This window comes from Prunus mume, linkage group LG5, assembly GCF_029339155.1.
Source record: "Prunus mume cultivar Tortuosa linkage group LG5, ASM2933915v1, whole genome shotgun sequence".
NCBI lineage: Eukaryota > Viridiplantae > Streptophyta > Magnoliopsida > Rosales > Rosaceae > Prunus > Prunus mume.
Genome location: NC_142702.1, coordinates 27388036 through 27406063, shown reverse-complemented (window position 1 = coordinate 27406063; position 18028 = coordinate 27388036). Strand labels below are relative to the sequence as shown.

Below are 18028 nucleotides of genomic sequence, written 5' to 3'. Positions count from 1 at the left end.
GCCGATGACTGTATTAACGAGACAGAAACTGTACCCATATCAAAATGGTTCCAAAACGCCGTCACTTCTAAGCAGCTCTTGGCTTTCACATAAAAGGAGTTCAATTTATGAAGCAAAAATTAAAGAATTAGGGGAGCAATGGAAGAAAGTGACGTGATGAACAAATTTGCTCTTCACCTTGTGGTGATGAGCATGTTCTTGTTTTTGCTTGCCCTAGTGTTTGTTCAGCTGACCATTCATATTCACAGGTCTACCTCCTCGTTTCCTCATCCTCGTCCTCTTCCTCATCTTCCCCTTCTCTTTTTCCGAAGTCTGAATGCATGTTCTGGTCCTCTCCACCCACCACTCCGCTATGATCCTCTTGCTCGTCCTCCTACTACAAGTTGCAAACTCAAGGCACATAGGCATTGCAAACCATGATCCTAATCGATACGAACATTGTTATCAATATATTTATGAAAAATGTTTCGCCTCTTTCTATAAGGTTAAGGCCATATAATATAAGCCTAATCAGATTCTTTCTTATTCATGTTTTCTTTTCCCGAACATGATATTGTTGACGTTTTTGTGTTAAGTTGCTCCTTTGTTTTATCCATCAGTATGTATGTTATCATATTTTTGCCGACTTCTCCTCTAAATCTTTTTGCATCTTCTTGCACACTTGGGCATAAATGGAGAAATTAATTATTGTGACAAAACTGATGTTCAGTGTTAATAAAATAATTAACTAGGAGCTTTACATACACACCTTCAAATTTCAATTCTGGTGTGTGCAAGCAATATGCAATAACTACGAGCTTTCTATCCTATTCCTCAATGTGGTTTGGCTAACATCCGTTTTGTTATATAGCTTATAATCCTGAGGACATTGTGAAGAAATATCCAAACGAAGCTAGGGTTACTCGTCCTTCAACACCAGCAGATATGCCTCATTTGAAATAGACGCACTTAAAAAGAAGAATTGCGAGAGAGCTTCAGATTGTCCTTGAATAAGAAATCACTTTAATTTGTTTGCTTTTTATTTATTTATTTATTTATAATAACAATATTAGGTTTAACTTTTTAAAAATAAAAATAAAAGGTTTAATCTCTTATTTTTTCAAAAGCAAAATGTTAAACCCTTTTTGAATAAAAACCATAATCGTCTGCACACCACCTTAAATGTCACTAAAAACACAACTTTTGTTATGACTCGTGACTGTAATAGCCCTTCCTCCTCGCCTCCCTTCCCTCTTCCTCTGCCTCGGCCTTTGCCTTTACCTCCAATTCTAAATATTCCGTTCGGAGTACTTATTATGAGAAGTAATAAAATGAACGCATGCCCAGACCGTCCACCGCGAAAGCTTCGAGGTCGCCAAGCTCCTCCGCCAGTTGTCCCAAGAAGAAAACTGTGTGAGGAGCAGGCATACAATGAATGCAAAAGATAGATTATTGCTAATCCGGATCAATTTAAACTTTGTTATGAGGATGGTCTTCGTAGATGCATGGACCTTCTACTTGTTGAAGAATACACAAGTCCCACATTAGAAACTTAACAAAATAGAAAGTCTCATATAATAAATAGTTTCACTCTTAATAACATAAATGTATTTTGTATAAAATCTCACACCTACTAAGCAAATGGTTAAGTTGGGGACAATATTGATGTTGCTAGTGATGGGCCAAGGGTCCGTCCCTCTGAAATCTTAACATGGTTAATTTGTTGTTTGAGTTGTCACCTATATATCATGATTTCAAAATTCTCTTTCGTCCTTGTAAATTTATAAAAGAAATAACAAAAAACTTTAAAGTAAATTCAATTATATTATTCATTTTGAAGTGAGCCAAGTAATTACATACATGAACGGAAATGAAAAATAATTAATGACTCGATATTATGCCATTGGACAAATTATTTAGTGACAAAAAAAATAGTTGTTCAAATGATTGAAGAAGCTTTGCATTCGATTAACCAAAGGCTGTGATCTAACCCTGATGATGTTGACAAGTGGCCTAGCACATTTGGCAGCAACTTGTAGCATCCTAGGCAAGCAGAAATAAAGAATACAGCCCTGCACCTGGTGCAACGGTTAGCACTGAACTGCAATAAGTGAAGTACATTGCAACAATACAAACATGAAGCTCCAGCTGCAGAGGGAAATTGGTCGTGAGAATTTTGATCATGTGAAGAGACATCGAAAATCCGATGGAGTTGAAAACTGCAAACGCAATAAAGAAAGCCGGATAGTAAGAACCTAGGATGTCTGTCCCTGCATAATGTGTTGAAGCATTGCTTGTGTTGGAAGTTGTCCCGTTTTTGTTTAAAACAGCATCCTGCCATACCCCGCCTGGAGGGTTTGCTGCAACTTGATAGGTTGCGGTAGCTACTAGGACAGTTACAACTAATAGTGCGTTACGTGGGTCGCTTGGAGAATCTCTTCCCTTTTTGAACTCGACGAACTTCACCAGATTATCTGGTTGCTGCAATGGATTGGTGTCTGATTCCATGGGGGAATGGGGATGGTTATGGCTTGGAACACCAGAGTGGACTACGTCTCCTGCTCTCATAGCTCCAGCGCCACGAAGGATCGCCTCCATTTCCCTATCACCGGCTTCACTTGGGAAGATCAGTAGCAGATCCAGCGGTGTCAGACCACTATGGTTTACATTATTTACATCCAAGGCACCTGCACCATTTCCATTTCCAACTAACCATTCCACCACCTGTGAAATTTGTAGTCAGATGATAAAGTCAATACAAATGACTGTAATGCCAATTTCCTAGCAGCTTACGTTTTTGAGGTTAATGTTTGTCTAATATGAGCATTCAAACTCAATATGGAGCTTTCCCAACTTTAATGACCAGAAGAAAAGAAAAAAGGATTGTTTTTTCCAGCTTGCTAGATGAAGAACTGAATTTCCAAGCTTATCCTTCATATTCAGGATGTTCACCTTGTTCATTTCTCTGACCAATTCCACCAAGGCTTTAATTGCTTCAAACTGGCTGCACTTAACAGCAAGGTTCAAAGCAGTCTCCCCTTGTATGGTCACATCTGCAACACTTTCTTGACAAGACAAAGCCATTTCTCTAATTACATCTACCCTCCCTCTGCTATCAGCATAATGAAGAGGAGTCCATTCATCCCTTCGTTTCAGCTGAGAAAGTCTTGGGTCAACTTTCAGCAGCTCCCTTACGATCTCCAAATATCCGTTGGCAGATGCAATATGGATGGGGCAAAAACCATCATTGCTCATTTCTTTGGCAAATTCTGGCTTGATCCTCACAATCTCCTTAACAAAGTCAACATGGCCAGCAATGGAAGCAACATGTAAGGGATTCTGATGCAGGACGTGTAGGACCTAAATTTATTAGTTTCCTAATGTATTTGTTAGTTTCCTAGATTCTCTAGTTTTCCAAATTCTAGTAGGATTTTTACTTTTCCAGATTTCTAGTTTTAAGTTTCCTATTTTATTTGGGTTATGATTTCTGTTTAAGCAAGGGATATTGAGTAAACCTTCTCTTAATAGTCTTCCTTCTCGGTTCTCTGATTTCGGTCCTTTCTTTTGTCCCTTCGATCTATATTTTATTCTCCTCGACCTCCGATATTCTTCTTTGTTCTACTGTTTCTGTCCTTTATCTCGTCTTTTTTTTATCTCTATTTCTTCTCCTCGGTCTCTTATATTCTTTTCTACTCTATTGTTTGAGTGCTTAATCTAATACCTACGGGCTGTACTACATCAGGTTCTCTGCAGAAGCTAGTGCAAGAGTATGGAGTAGAAGGGGATTCTCCACCAGAAACTGGTGCAGAAGTTGGATATCTCCTGTTCTAGATGCCTCAAACAGCCTTATATCCATTGTGGTATTGTTAATTGTTAAGCACCTCATCTCTATTGAAGTGACTATATATGCCTGCTCAGGTGAATGAGTTCTTCACTAGATGAAGACTAGCTTGTGACTCAAAATTCAAATGTGCGTGAATCAGGTGTGTTGCAGTGTTCAATGCCAAAAATATACCTATCAAGATTAAATAAAACATAACTTGTGCCTTAAGGTACAAAACCTGGGATCAGACACGTAGCAGAGTAATTGTCTGAACTTTAGTTATCTTAATTCATAATCTGTTGATGAGATAACAATAATAATTCAGGATGACCTTAGAATATTCTCAGTTGGAATTTCCTGTTTTCATATGGTGGAACATCTGCATGAGAGTCAACCCTTGGAAATTAGAAACAATATTCAAATTGATATGCATCTTCTGGAAGGAGAAAACTACTGATCAATTTCTTTTATATATTTTTATCTGAGAATGCTATTACAGATGTCTGAATGGGGAGGAGTCTTAGAACAAAGAAAAATAACATTTTACAAAGAATTTGCAGCGCTTCAAGATGAATCAATCGCCATCAAAGGCATGTTATTCATCTTTAATTGGTAATGGCAGTGGAAAAAATGACGTTCCAGGAGTTAAGTTTCTCAGCAAACTAATGCATATGAACCTACGCATCGAATTTACTAGAGGTTCTCTGATACAAAACCAGGCAAAACTGATGTAAACACAAACACAGTGAGGACGACCTTTGTGTTATCTGGTGCAATGATGATCATTGCAGTTGTGTAATTGCAGTACATTGCAATAATGCAGATTTGAAGCTCCCACTGCAAAGGGAAATTGCAAGTGAGGACATTGATCATGTAAACAGAAACCGAAAACCTGATTGAGTTGAAAGCCACAAACATGGCAAATGCGACTGCACTATAAGAACCCATTCTTGATCAAGTCACTACTGTCCTACCAAATACCATTTGGAGGGCTAAGCCCAACTTGAAAGGTTGCTGTGGCTACCAGTACTGCTACAACTAGCAATGCGATGCATGCATTGCTGGTAGAGTCTCTGCCCTTTTTGAACTTTAAGTATTCCATCAAGTTATTTGGCTGCTGCAATTGAGGGGTCTCTGATTCCGTGGGACAATGAGGGTATGGTCAGAGTCAAGTGAAGGAACAGCAGAATGGGCTATGTCTTGTGCTCTCGAAGCTCCAGCACCACGAAGGGTCTAGTGGATTTCCATATCACCGGCTTCACTTGGGAAGATTAGCAGCAGATCAAGAGGTGTGAGACCACTTTGGTTTGCATTGTTTTCTTCCAATGCACCTGGAGTAATTCCATTAATGCCAACTAACCATTCCACCACCTGTGAAATTTCTACATCATTAGATTTTTTCTTAAGATTATGAATTCTGTAAGATTGGTTGATAATTTAGGCATGTGCAGTATCAAACAAGTTATACTCTTCTTTTTATTTTTGTTTCCATAGAAATATGTTGTTGAGTCAGAGTCACCTCTTTCTGGGTTGGATTTTGGTCAAAATTTACGAAACCACTCTGTACATCTTAGTAAAATAATGGTCAACATTAGCTTTAAGGGTGACAAAGCTCACATGCAAGCACTCCATGAAAAATCATTCATCTTGAGTGCGATCAGTTTCAGAGGAAGGTCTGTAAGGCAAAACTAATTGATCAGATTGTACTTTACCTGGTGTGGTGTTTTCTTGTTTTCCAGCCTGCTAGATGAAGAACTGAATTGCCATTATTATCCTTAATATTCAGGATGTTCACCTTGTTCATTTCTCTGACCAACTCCACTAAGGCTTTAATTGCTTCAAACTGGCTGCGCTTAACAGCAAGGTGCAAACTAGTCTCCCCTTGTATGGTTACATCTTCAACGCTTTCTGGGCAAGTTAAAACCATTTCAACAACAACATCTACCCTCCCTCTGCTAGCAGCATAATGAAGAGGAGTCCATTCATCCCTTCCCTTTAGCTGATAGAGTCGGGGGTCAACTTTCAGCAGCTCCCTTACAATCTCCAAATACCCATTGGCAGATGCAAATGCAATATGCATGGGGCTAAACCCATCATTGTTAATTTCTTTGGCAAAATCTGGTTTGAACCTCACAATCTCCTTGACAAAGTCAACATGGCCAGCAATGGAAGCCTCATGTAAGGGATTCTCTGAAGAAGCTAGCGCAAGAGTATGGAGCAGAAGTGGATTCTTCGCCAGAAGTTGGTACAAAAGTTGGATATCTCCTGTTCGAAGAGCCTCAAACAGCCTTATATCCATTGTGGTGGGTTAAGCACCTCATCTCTATTGAAGTCACTATATATGCCTGCTTGGGTGAACGAGGAGTTCACTGGATGAAGAATAGCTTGTGACTCAAGATTCAAATGCATTGCTTAATCTATCAAGGTTAAAGAGTTCTTCACCAGATAAAACATAACCTGTGCCTTAAGGTACAAAACCTAGGATCAGACACGTAGCAGAGCAATTGTCTGAACTCTAGTCATGTAAATTCATAATCTATTGATGAGATAACTATAATAATTCAGGATGACCTTAGAATAATCTGAGTTGGAATTTCGTGTTTTCATATGGTGGAACATCTGATCTGCATCAGGGTCAACCCTTGGAAATTAGAAACAAATATTGAGAATGATATGTATCTTCTACAAGAAAACTACCGATCAAAGTTTGTTTATTTTTATCAGAGAATAGTGGTAAGAGTCTTAGAATTAGAACAAACAAAAATAACATTTTACAAATAATTGCAGCGTTACAAGATGAGACGATCGCCATCACAGGTCGTTGTTCATCGTTAATTGGTAATGAAAGTGGAAAAAATGGTGTTCCAGGAGTTGAGGTTATCAGAAAACTAATTCATATGAAGCCTAAGCATTCAATTTGCTAGAAATTGTCTGAGCCTCATGAAAAAGTGCCTAGTCCATTTGGCAGCAACTGGTACCAAAGCAGGGAAAACTGATGTAAACACAATGACGAAGACCTTTGTGTTATCTGGTGCAATGCTTGTCATTGCAGCGTTGTAGGTGCAGTACATTGCAAAGATGCAGATTTGAAGCTCCAATTGCAAAGGGAAATTGCTAGTGAGGACGTTGATCATGTGAAGAGAAACTGAAAACCCGATTGTGTTGAAAGATTCAAAGAAGACAAATGCAACTGCACTATAAGAACCCATGATGGACTTCCCTGCTAAGTTTGCTGGTTCAGCACTGCCAGTCCCATTCTTGGTCAAGCCAGCATTGTCCTGCCAAACACCATTTGGAGGGCTGAGCCCAACTTGAAAGGTTGCTGTGGCTACCAGTACTGCCACAACTAGCAGAGCGGTACGCGCATCGCTAGGAGAGTCTCTGCCCTTTTTGAACTTGAAGTATTCCATCAAGTTATTTGGCTGCTGCAGTTGAGGGGTCTCTGATGCCATGGGGCAATGTGAGAGGGTATGAGAGTCAAATGAAGGAACAGCAGAATGGGCTATGTCCTGTGCTCTTGAACTTCCAGCACGGCGAAGGGTCTCATGGATTTCCCTATCACCGGCTTCACTTGGGAAGATTAGCAGCAGATCAAGAGGTGTGAGACCGCTCTGGTTTACATTGTTTATTTCCAACGCACCCGGTGTTGTTCCATTTATGCCAACTAACCATTCCACCACCTGTGAAATTTCTACTTCATTAGATTTTTTTTTCCTTAAGATCATGAATTTTTTGCTATATCTTGACCAACTACATTGTTTTTTTTTTATCCTTCCTGCCTGTAATCTGTAAGATTGACTAATAATTTGGGCATTTGCAGTATCAAACAAGTTCTACTCCACTTCTTTATCTTTGTTTCCATTGAAATATTTTGATAAGTTGCCTCTTTCTAGGTTGGATTGTGATCAAAATTTATGAAACAACTTTGTATATCTTAGTAAATAATAAAGTCAACATTAACTTTCAGGGGGACAAAGCTCACACGCAAGCACTCCATGGTTAATCATTCATCCTGAATGCCTGCACTCTGTTTCAGAGGGAAGGTCGGTTCGTAATGGAAAACTAAATTATTGTACTTTACCTGGTGTTGTTTCTTCCAAGTTGCTAGGTGAAGAGCTGTGTTGCCATGCTTATCCTTCATATTCAGGACGTTCGCCTTCCTCAGTTGTATGGCCAATTCCACCACAACTTTAATTGCTTCAAACTGGCTGTTCTTAACAGCAAGGTGCAAGGCAGTCTCCCCTTGTATGGTCACATCTTCAACACTTTCAGGGCAAGCCAAAACCATTTCTCCAACAACATCTACCCTTCCTCTGGCAGCTGCATAATGAAGAGGAGTCCACTGATCTCTTCCGTTTAGCCGGCACAGTATTGGGTCAACTTTCAGCAGCTCCCTTACAATCTCAAAATAACCATTGGCGGATGCGATGTGCATGGGGCTAAAACCCTCCTGGTTGAGTTCTTTCACAAAAGCTGGTTTCAACCTCACAATCTCCTTAACAAAGTCAACATGGCCGGCAGTCGAAGCAACGTGTAAGGGGTTCTCTGTGGAAGCTAGCGCAAGGCTCTGGAGTAGAAGTGGATTCTCTGCAAGCAGTTGGTGCAAGAGTTGAACATCTCCTGTATGAGATGCCTCAAACAGTCTTATGTCCATTCTTGCAGGTTCTCTTAAGCTCAATGTAGTGAGTTCTTCCCGAGACAATAACCAAGGTCTGCACTTTCCCGGATACAAATCCTTGGATCAGAGTACACACGTAGCAGGGCCATTGAATTGAATAAATAATATGGATTAGAATTTCATTGTAAAATCATTAATTTATTGATGATCAAAACCAAAATAGTTCAGGTGGGCCGTTGAAATAATTTGGGATAGAATTCCCTGTTGCGTGTATCCTACAATATTGGCGTCCTTCTCAACAGGGTCAAAGGTTAGAAATTAGAAACAAACATGGAATGGTATATATCTGCTATTAAAATAATTGGCAACTGCCTTCCATTGTAGTTCTTGTCTTCAAAATCAAGTACATCAATGCACAACTTCAACTTTATACAAAAAAACCATATAGAAAATGAGACAAAAAATGAAATACTTGTTTTTTTTTTTCCTTTATAAAGCTAACAAGCGAAAATTTTAACATTGTCGAGTCCCAATACATATTACTTATTGAAACTCCCAGGAAAAAAAAATTGGGAGCAGGAGAGTCTCCACCTCAACCCTTCACAGCCCCGGTATTGATTCAAGATTATACTTCTCAGAAGGTGATTCAGTACGACGACTATCTAAGAGCTTAGGCTTCTTCATCGCATCAAGATTCTGCAAATATGTGTAGGAGGAACTCCTATTGGACGCAGAGACAGGGTTGCTTATTCTGCTAGCAAGGAACCGACGGATCAGACCCCTGAGAAATGGAGCCATAGTGTCTGGCTCATGTTCCAAGTAGTACATGATTCCTCCCATAGACAAACAAAACAAAAACACCTGTAACCATTCAAAAAAGAATTACCTACTTTCAATTATCTTTCCCTCCACTCTAAAGCAACTACTTTTTTAATCAAAAGTCAACAAGAAAGAAAAAAGAAGTAAATATCAAAACTCAAATTTTGATCCAAGGGTTAGTGAAATAACATCTGTTTTTCACCGGTGTGTAGAAGATCAAAGTTGAGGGATAAGTGGCATGGTAATAAAATAGTACCTCAGCATTCTTAATATCCGGAAGCAGGTGGCGATTTACTAAGATATACCACAAAGAATCTCCTGCTCGCGGAAGAACATAAAGAGCAAGTTCACCACGTCTAGCCTTTTTCTCCAGTAAAACCGAAAGAGCAGATATTCCACCAGCAATCCAATATAGAATCTTGTGGTCTTTTGATGCAACTTTTCTATGCAAACATATGACACCCTAGCACCAAAAGAGAAACATTAAAATGTAGCCATGAAGATTATACAGGTAGGAAAAAGTACAAAACCAAAACAAACAAAAAAAAAAAAAAAAAAAAAAAAAAAAAAGGAAAAAGGAAAAAAAGCTACCTGAAAGATCCCAACAAAAGCAGACAAAAATGTTGTTGAGCGAACAGCATCTTTAAGAGCAACCAAAAAGGTACGAGCAGGGGCCTCCATGAACTAAAGGGCAAAGTTGAAAATTTAATATAAAGAGACTTCTAAAAAACAAAAGAGAAAAGAAAACTGAGGAAGCATACATTCAGCTCCCTAACTATCCTCTTTTGTTTACAACAATCTCCTGATTAACAAAAATTCTCACTCCTAAAAACAAGTAAAAAGGCTTGGCAATCCACATAATACAAATATCAGCAATGAAAAGAAATCATGACTAAAGAGTGCAATCCAGGAGAAATATTTAGTAGATTATATCCATTGCACAAATATAAGAAAAATATATTGTGCATGCATGGCAATAAATCCAATATCATGGTCAAATGCAACTGATGGGTAATTGCAACATCTCAGACATAGTCATTGTTAAAGAAGCAAAATCATATAGAAAAATGAAATAAATAACAAGTTCGAAGAATTTACCTTCTGCAGGCGGAGAACAACGAATGGTACAAATGTCAAAGAGAAGTAAAGTGGAAACGTTTTCCTAAAGGTAGCAGATGTTGCAATTGCATTGTGAGCTAAACAAGAATTTGTGTCTGGATGAATAACAGAACAAGGAAATATGGATGGATACTCTTCCAACTTTATAGAGTCAGATTTCGTTCTCTCAGACAAGTAATCAGATAGTGAGGCAATATCCACAGGGTAACCTCTACAACATTCCCTTATAGCCTTGTACACAGGCTGCACAACTGGCCCAGTTTTCTGGATAAATTCTTGATAAGATTTTGGCAAGCTCTCAGGACGCATTACAAAAGCATACATAACCTGAAACATAATTGTAATTATAATTTTAAAATAATTACAATCTTGGACAGCATGAGAGAGAGAGAGAGTCAAAAGGATTTGGCAAACATGACAGACTACAAGCTTAAAAAAAAACAGAGACTAATGTTACCTGTGCACATGCAATTGAAAAAAGTAGAGAATCCCCATGCCTCCAATGGCTTCCCCAAAAGTGAAACTTGTTCTTAGACTTCGCAGAATTATAAGCACACTGATGACGGAAAAGAAATGTCAAAAGATAGGAAAGACCAATAAAACCCTCATTTCACATACTTTTGAAAAACTACTATAGAGATACAATCACAATATACATTAATTTACCTGGGCTAGCCTGGCCAATAAGTACATAGAAAGTGTGCGCCTTCGGTTTGAGTCATTTAACGCTAAAATAGACAAACCAGCAACTGAACCTGCTAAAATTCTGCTCCATCATCCCCTTAAACAAAGTCATATATAAGGAATAACAGTTTCAAAACATTTCAATGCATATACGCAGAAACACAAACACAGACATAAAGAAGAAAACTCACGCATTCAATGGTGTCTCTTTCTTTCTCCACTTTCTCAACAAGCATCTAAGAGCATGATAAGAACCACTAAAGCCACCAAAAAATAAACCGATTCGGCATGCTTCTTCTCTTACAATGAGATCTTTTTCTGAGACTAGTTGCTGTAGTAAAACAAAACAGAAACAAAAATCAATCATTTACCATTTCAACAACCTATAGACTATAGGCATTCCAAAAGCATACAATTTCAATCCTTTACAAGTATCCTATCTGAAATTTGCAAGAGAAATCCACATTCACGGTCGCTAATTGAACAATTTGGACCCAATCTTATCACTATTCATCTCCAAGAGGAAGGAACAAAATCGGGTACGAAAATGCAGAGTAATTACAAAAACTGCCAATCCATACCTTGAGATCGAGGAGCGAAGAGTACGACTGTCTGCGGGCGAGCTTGAAAGCGCGAAGAAGGATGCCAATTCCGACTCGTACGCCATACGACAAGAGAAAGCTCTGGCAGAGATTGCCAATGGCGTGGGCGATACACGACTCGTCGCTGGCGTGGTCGCAAGGCGGGAGGTGCTGGGGCCCACGAGCTGCGGCGGAGCGCTGGCGGCGCTGGAGCTCCGCGATGGCATCGCGGAGGCGGTCCTCGGCCTCTATGAGGCGGCGGTCGGCGTCGGAGCTGTCTAAGGGAGGCGGAGAGGGGGGAGAGGATGGGTTTTTGGGGAGAGACGACGACGACGACGACATTGTGGTTGTGGTTGGGGAGAGGAGAGTTTGGGTTTAGGGTTTGGCATCTGCGAAGAAGCAGACGCTGCAATGGAGGAGGAAGGATCGCTGGGCTTGGATTGGAGATTCTGTATGCCTTATTATTTTACTGTTATAATTTATGATGATGTCATTAATGGTTTCATGTTGGTATTAGCAAAGAAACTCATAAAGTCGCAAAAGGCTGTTATCCGAACCGTCATGGCGGGTTTTATTGATGTCATTTGTATCTTTTCCCTCCCCAAAGTCCTAATGCAATGTGTGACGGATTTTTGGGCACTTCAAATGAAAGGAATATTTCATATTTATTTATAATATAATAACTATTACTAAATAATTATTTTTTCTTTTCAATTTTATGAGGGCCAAAAGAAAAAAAAAAATTACAAAACCAAACAAAAGGATAACATTTGGAACAAATTACACCATAAATCTTTTGTACTATCCTATTTAAGAATCTTGAAAAAACAATGCTCCATGGCATGTTAGTGAGCAAGAAACCAAGGAAACTCCAAAAACCGAACATGAGTCCTAATCCCAAGCTCAGATAGAACCACTTGTCTTCAACCAGATTGTATCCTCTGTCTTGCTCAACTGCTCTTCGAGCGGAGGACCACAAAGTTTGTCACCATCAAGTTGGTTCATCGAAAAGTCAAGAGATTCTACTCGTGTCATGTTTCCAATGTTTGAAGGAATTCTTCCAGTCAAAAGATTTTCTGATAAATTCAGTGTTCGCGGACGGAGAAGGCTGGTCAGTTCCTCAGAGATGTCTCCGGATATAATGTTGTTGGAAAGATCCATGCTTGTTACCAATCCAAGAATTTCTCTGTATTCGACTTTTCTCCCTTTGGTCACCAAGATTGCTTCAACTATGTACCTCCCATAAGAATAAATGTCGTACAACAAAATATTCAGACTGTTTGATTTCGACAATGTGGCCATGGCACTAAATTTGTGGAAGCATCTTGGTATTGTTCCTGAAAGATTGTTATCTGCGAGGTCCAAGATTTGGACGTTTATGAGATTACAGAATTCAGAAGGAATGCTGCTCTGAAGCTTATTTGAACGAAAGTTCAGAACTAGCAAATCTGAAAGGCTCCCTATCCACAGTGGTAAGCTTCCGACAAACTTGTTTCCACCAAGGTCAACAACTGACAACTTGGTGCAGTTCTGTAGGGATGAAGGTAATTCTCCGGACAGGTGATTATTTCGCAACTACAACGATTTGAGGTTTAGTAAGTACCCCATATGGTAGCGTGGAATGTTCCCCGTTAAGTGGTTGCCTTCTGTTGACGCGGAAAAATGGTTTGGTAACTTTCCCGCTCAACTTAGTGATGTTGACCTTCGGTATGCCTTTGGGCCTCGGTGGAGCATGTGATCATCGGTAAGACCTTGGGCACCGGTGTGGTACCGGTGAAGGCTCTCCGATGCTTAAGTAAGACGGAGTTGGAAAGATTAAATTGATGACCAATAGGCGGTGTGCGTAAGTTACGATTACCTCCATTTTGGGAATTTTTTGATGTGGGACTGTAGACATAGATTGTGAGTCTGCCACGTGTCTTGGAGAAGGAGGTTGACCTAATCAAGGAATCGGTAGGCTGGGTGCCGAAAGCCACCATGGTTAGGCACAATCTTTGTCCATGTGTCTAGCCCTCATTGGTTGTTCATTTTGGGTATAAACATCTTCGAAGTTTATAATTGCCAAGTTTTGCCAATTCATCCAGCATTCAGGAAATTTTCCAGTGAGAAGATTTTTCCCTAGATGAAGAAGATAGAGTTGTTTTGGTTCGTGCATCGTATAGCCGCGTGGTCTGTACTCTAATAATAGAATATTTTAAAAGTCCCACCACACGGCTACACCCTTTAAGTAGCTCTCTTTTTAATTACTTTGATTAGTAGTTATGTTTTACTTAGTGAATATTAAAGGAAAAAAGAAAAGGGGGAAATTGAATTACTATTTATTAAGTAATATAATTCATGAAGTTAATTAATAAATATAATACTAATTATTCACTAAATAAATAATAATTAAAATATAATTACTAATTTCACTAATTAAATAAGGCAAATTATGTTATTTAATTACTAACAACAAAATTTTAAAAAATTAATTAACCTAAACATCCTAAGTTTATATATATATTTTTTCAAAAAGACCTCTCCCGACGATATTTAAAGAGGTATTTTAAATCGGAAACCTAATCCGACAAATTATGTCGGTATAGACCTGTGCCGAAAAAATTTCGTCGGAAGAAGTGTTCTTTTATTATTATTTTTTAAGTTTTAATTTTAAAAATATATAATTGGTTTCTTTACTTTTTCTTTTGCCCAACTTCCTTAAATATCTTATCCTTTTTGAATTACTTTAATTATTATTATGTTTTAATTATTATTTCTTTATTGAATATTTAAATATGTTACTTATTCCCTAAATTGCTCAATAAATAGTAATTAATTATTTTGAATTATTTTGTGCATTTCTCAAACCTAATTTCATTCAAATTTAAATTGAAAGGATATGTTAAAAACGAAAAAAAAATTAATTGCTTATTCTCGTTTGAGTTTCTTAATTAAATTTCTCCAAAACCTAAGAGCCCCAAGGCCCAAGTCTTTGATTAATATAATTTTTAGTAATCATCGCCAAATCCAAAGCGGAGCCTATAGCCAAGCCCATTACCCCAACTCTCCATTGTTAACCACACTTACCAAACCATCGTAGTGCTTTTTTTTATAAAGACCTTATAGGATTGTGGATTTTCGATGTTGTGTGTTCCTATTTATTAAGTAATATAATTCATGAAGTTAATTAATAAATCTAATACTAATTATTCAATAAATAAATAATAATTAAAATATAATTACTAATTTCACTAATTAAATAAGGCAAATATGTTATTTAATTACTAACAATAAAATTTTAAAAAATTAATTAACCTAAACATCCTAAGTTTATATATATATATATATATTTTTTTTTCAAAAAGACTTCTCCGACGAAATTTAAATACAAATCTGTCATACCTCTCCGACGAAATTTTGTCGGTAGAGGTATTTTAAATCGGGAAACCTAATCCGACAAATTATGTCGGCATAGACCTGTGATGACAAAATTTCGTCGGGAGAAGTGTTCTTTTATTATTATTTTTAAGTTTTAATTTTAAAAATATATAATTGGTTTCTTTACTTTTTCTTTTGCCCAACTTCCTTAAATATCTTATCCTTTTTTAATTACTTTAATTAGTAATTATGTTTTAATTATTATTTCTTTATTGAATATTTAAATATGTTACTTATTTCCTAAATTGCTCAATAAATAGTAATTAATTATTTTGAATTATTTTGTGCAATTTTCAAACCTAATTTCATTCAAATTTAAATTGAAAGGATATGTCAAAAACGAAAAAAAAAAATTAATTGTTTATTCCCGTTTGGATGTCTTAATTAAATTTCTCCAAAGCCCAAGAGCCCCAAGACCCAAGTCTTTGATTAATATAATTTTTAGTAATCAGCGCCAAATCCAAAGAGGAGCCTATAGCTAAGCCCATTACCCCAACTCTCCAATGTTAACCACACTTACCAAACCATCGTAGTTCTTTTTTTTTTTTTTTTATAAAAATCTTATAAGATTGTGGATTTTCGACATGTTGTGTGTTCCTATTTATTAAGTAATATAATTCATGAAGTTAATTAATAAATCTAATACTAATTATTCACTAAATAAATAATAATTAAAATATAATTACTAATTTCACTAATTAAATAAGGAAAATATTTTATTTAATTACTAACAATAAAATTTTAAAAAATTAATTAACCTCAACATCCTAAGTTTATATATATATATATATATATATATATTTTCAAAAAGACCTCTCCTGATGAAATTTCGTCAACACAGGTCTATCATACCTCTCTCGAAAAAATTTTGTCTGCAGAAGTATTTTCGTCTGGGGAAACCTAATCCGGCAAATTTGATCGGCATAGACATTTGCCGACAAAATTTCGTTGGGAGAAGTGTTCTTTTATTATTATTTTTAAGTTTTAATTTTAAAAATATATAATTGGTTTCTTTACTTTTTCATTTGCCCAACTTCCTTAAATATCTTATCCTTTTTTAATTACTTTAATTAGTAATTATGTTTTAATTATTATTTCTTTAATTGAATATTTAAATATGTTACTTATTTCCTAAATTGCTCAATAAATAGTAATTAATTATTTTGAATTATTTTGTGCAATGTTCAAACCTAATTTCATTAAAATTTAAATTGAAAGGATATGTCGAAAAACGAAAAAAATTAATTGCTTATTCTCGTTTGGGTGTCTTAATTAAATTTCTCCAAAACCCAAGAGCCACAAGGCTCAAGTATGTGATAAATATAATTATTATTAATCAGCGCCAAATCTAAGGGTTTGTCTGTGTGTACGTTTGAGGTGTTTCAGCAGGGAAGAAGGCGTGTCTGCCCTGGTGCCCATTGTTTTGATACTGGATATACTCGGTTGATTATGGTATAAACAAGTAAAATGAACCTCAGACACTATACCTTCAAATGAATTATAAGATATGTCCAAAAAGGTAAGCATTTTGAGTTGACCAAAACTTTGTGGGAGAGTTCCATTAAACTGGTTGTTAGAAATGGTTAATTCCATTAAGTATGATAGGTCTCCTAAGGACTCTGGGATAGGACCTGATATTGAATTAGCAGAAAGATGAAGGCGCATTCAATTTTTAAAATTTCCTAGATGCTCCGTTAAATGGCCTGAAAGATTATTGTACCCTAATAACAATGACTCAATACGATCTGAACTACACAAAGACAGACTCTCCAAGATCTCTGATACATTTCCAATGAAATTGTTGCTTGACATATCAAGATCCACCAACTTACAAAGATTTTCCAATGAAAGATCATTTTCTGTGAGAGAAGAAGAAGAAGTGATATTTTGTTGACGACTAGGAATTGAACCTTGGAAACCACAAGCTCTGAGATGAAGAGAAACTAGATTTTTAAGACTAAAAACCCACCTAGGCACCAGAGTATTAAATTTATTCTCAGAAAGATCAAGGGTGGAAAGTGAAGTAAAATTTATGGTAGCTAGACCTAGAGAGGGAATGTGATGAAGTCCACAACTGATCATACGTAACTCTACCAAAGAGGGGAGCGTGTTTGTCAACTGCAACCAATCAGAGGCTTTGCTAAGATCAACATATATAACTCATGTATAGGTGTGTCAAGTGAGAGAGACCAGAAATCCATTGAAGATTCTCAACCTTCAGCTTGCTATGATGGAGACCGAGATAATGCGCGGATTTGAGAGATTTCCCAGTTGAGGAGGAATTATCCCTTGGAACCCTGCTTCTGAGAGGTTGAGATATCTTAAACTTTTAAGAGAACCTAAGAAGCTAGGAATCGGTGTACCTGGAAATTTATTGTAACTTAAGAACAAGGTAGTTGAGATGACTTAATTGAGCAAAGAAGGATTTACCTTACCACCCAACCAAGTTGATTTATTGTTGAAATCTATCCAAGAGTCAAGATGCGACCACGAGTTAGGATTACGAAGGTGGAGCTCACGGATGCGACCGGTTAAGTTATGACAGACAACTCCAGTCCAATTGCAACAGTCTCCTTCACCAAACCACGATGAAAGCCGATTTGAAGGATCCTTAACATCTTGCTTGAACTTCGGAAGTGCTTGTTTTTCGCCTTCTTTGCAAGTGGCACCCAGATTTTCATTACATAGACCAATACCAATTGTAATGGTTGCAATAGTTAAAAACCTGACAAGTAAAACAGCTATCACATGTATGTGAAAACAGCTTTGCATTGCTATCATCTTCACACTATGTGTGTATGTATCAATCGTCATCTTCAACTGTTCTTTAACAGAGTTCATAAGGAATGTCTGTGATTCTCTTCCACATTCCTTTATTTCTTTGCTTTTAGTTTGTTTGGTTGAATATAATGAACTTTGATTGTTTGTAAATGGAAGTAATTTTAAATCTTTAGGCATTGTTGTTGGGTTAGGGTTTGCCTTCCCTTG

General features: G+C 37.2%; 2 protein-coding genes and 3 pseudogenes across 4 annotated transcripts; all 5 read right to left on the bottom strand.

Moving 5' to 3' along the window:
• Positions 1–250: 250 nt before the first annotated feature.
• On the bottom strand, positions 251–3835 carry LOC148917466 (ankyrin repeat-containing protein BDA1-like; annotated as a pseudogene).
• Positions 3836–4495: 660 nt separating this feature from the next.
• On the bottom strand, positions 4496–6101 carry LOC148917465 (ankyrin repeat-containing protein BDA1-like; annotated as a pseudogene).
• Positions 6102–6500: 399 nt separating this feature from the next.
• On the bottom strand, positions 6501–8674 carry LOC103333012 (Ankyrin repeat family protein). The gene is made up of 2 exons (XM_008235812.2): positions 7884–8674; positions 6501–7482 (listed from the first exon to the last, which is right to left on the bottom strand). The coding sequence occupies exons 1-2, from the start codon at positions 8454–8456 to the stop codon at positions 6715–6717; spliced, it is 1341 nt and encodes a 446-aa protein (XP_008234034.2). The 5' UTR covers positions 8457–8674; the 3' UTR covers positions 6501–6714.
• A 64-nt stretch (positions 8675–8738) lies between these two features.
• Positions 8739–12164, bottom strand: LOC103333011 (Mitochondrial import inner membrane translocase subunit Tim17/Tim22/Tim23 family protein). 3 transcript variants are annotated; one of them, XM_008235811.3, is made up of 8 exons: positions 11624–12164; positions 11234–11373; positions 11025–11124; positions 10816–10914; positions 10338–10685; positions 9831–9923; positions 9496–9702; positions 8739–9281 (listed from the first exon to the last, which is right to left on the bottom strand). In XM_008235811.3, the coding sequence occupies exons 1-8, from the start codon at positions 11963–11965 to the stop codon at positions 9021–9023; spliced, it is 1590 nt and encodes a 529-aa protein (XP_008234033.2). In that variant the 5' UTR covers positions 11966–12164; the 3' UTR covers positions 8739–9020. The 3 variants fall into 3 exon arrangements, with proteins under 3 accessions (XP_008234033.2, XP_088909204.1, XP_088909205.1); XM_089053079.1 differs by having other exon boundaries at positions 9167–9306; XM_089053078.1 differs by lacking the exon at positions 9831–9923.
• Positions 12165–12232: 68 nt separating this feature from the next.
• LOC103333107 (uncharacterized) lies at positions 12233–17854 on the bottom strand (annotated as a pseudogene).
• Between the last annotated feature and the right edge of the window lie 174 nt (positions 17855–18028).

What these genes read in the sequence shown, in the direction of transcription:
- LOC103333011 (XM_008235811.3), bottom strand. Translation starts at nt 11,965, where the DNA reads ATGTCGTCGTCGTCGTCGTCTCTCCCCAAAAACCCATCCTCTCCCCCC. An exon ending in AAAGAGACACCATTGAATGC is followed by an intron (nt 11,125 to 11,233) that starts GTGAGTTTTCTT and finishes ATGATGGAGCAG; the next exon opens with AATTTTAGCAGGTTCAGTTG. An exon ending in TTTCAATTGCATGTGCACAG is followed by an intron (nt 10,686 to 10,815) that starts GTAACATTAGTC and finishes ATTATGTTTCAG; the next exon opens with GTTATGTATGCTTTTGTAAT.
- LOC103333012 (XM_008235812.2), bottom strand. Translation starts at nt 8,456, where the DNA reads ATGGACATAAGACTGTTTGAGGCATCTCATACAGGAGATGTTCAACTC. An exon ending in CTTGGAAGAAACAACACCAG is followed by an intron (nt 7,483 to 7,883) that starts GTAAAGTACAAT and finishes GAAATTTCACAG; the next exon opens with GTGGTGGAATGGTTAGTTGG.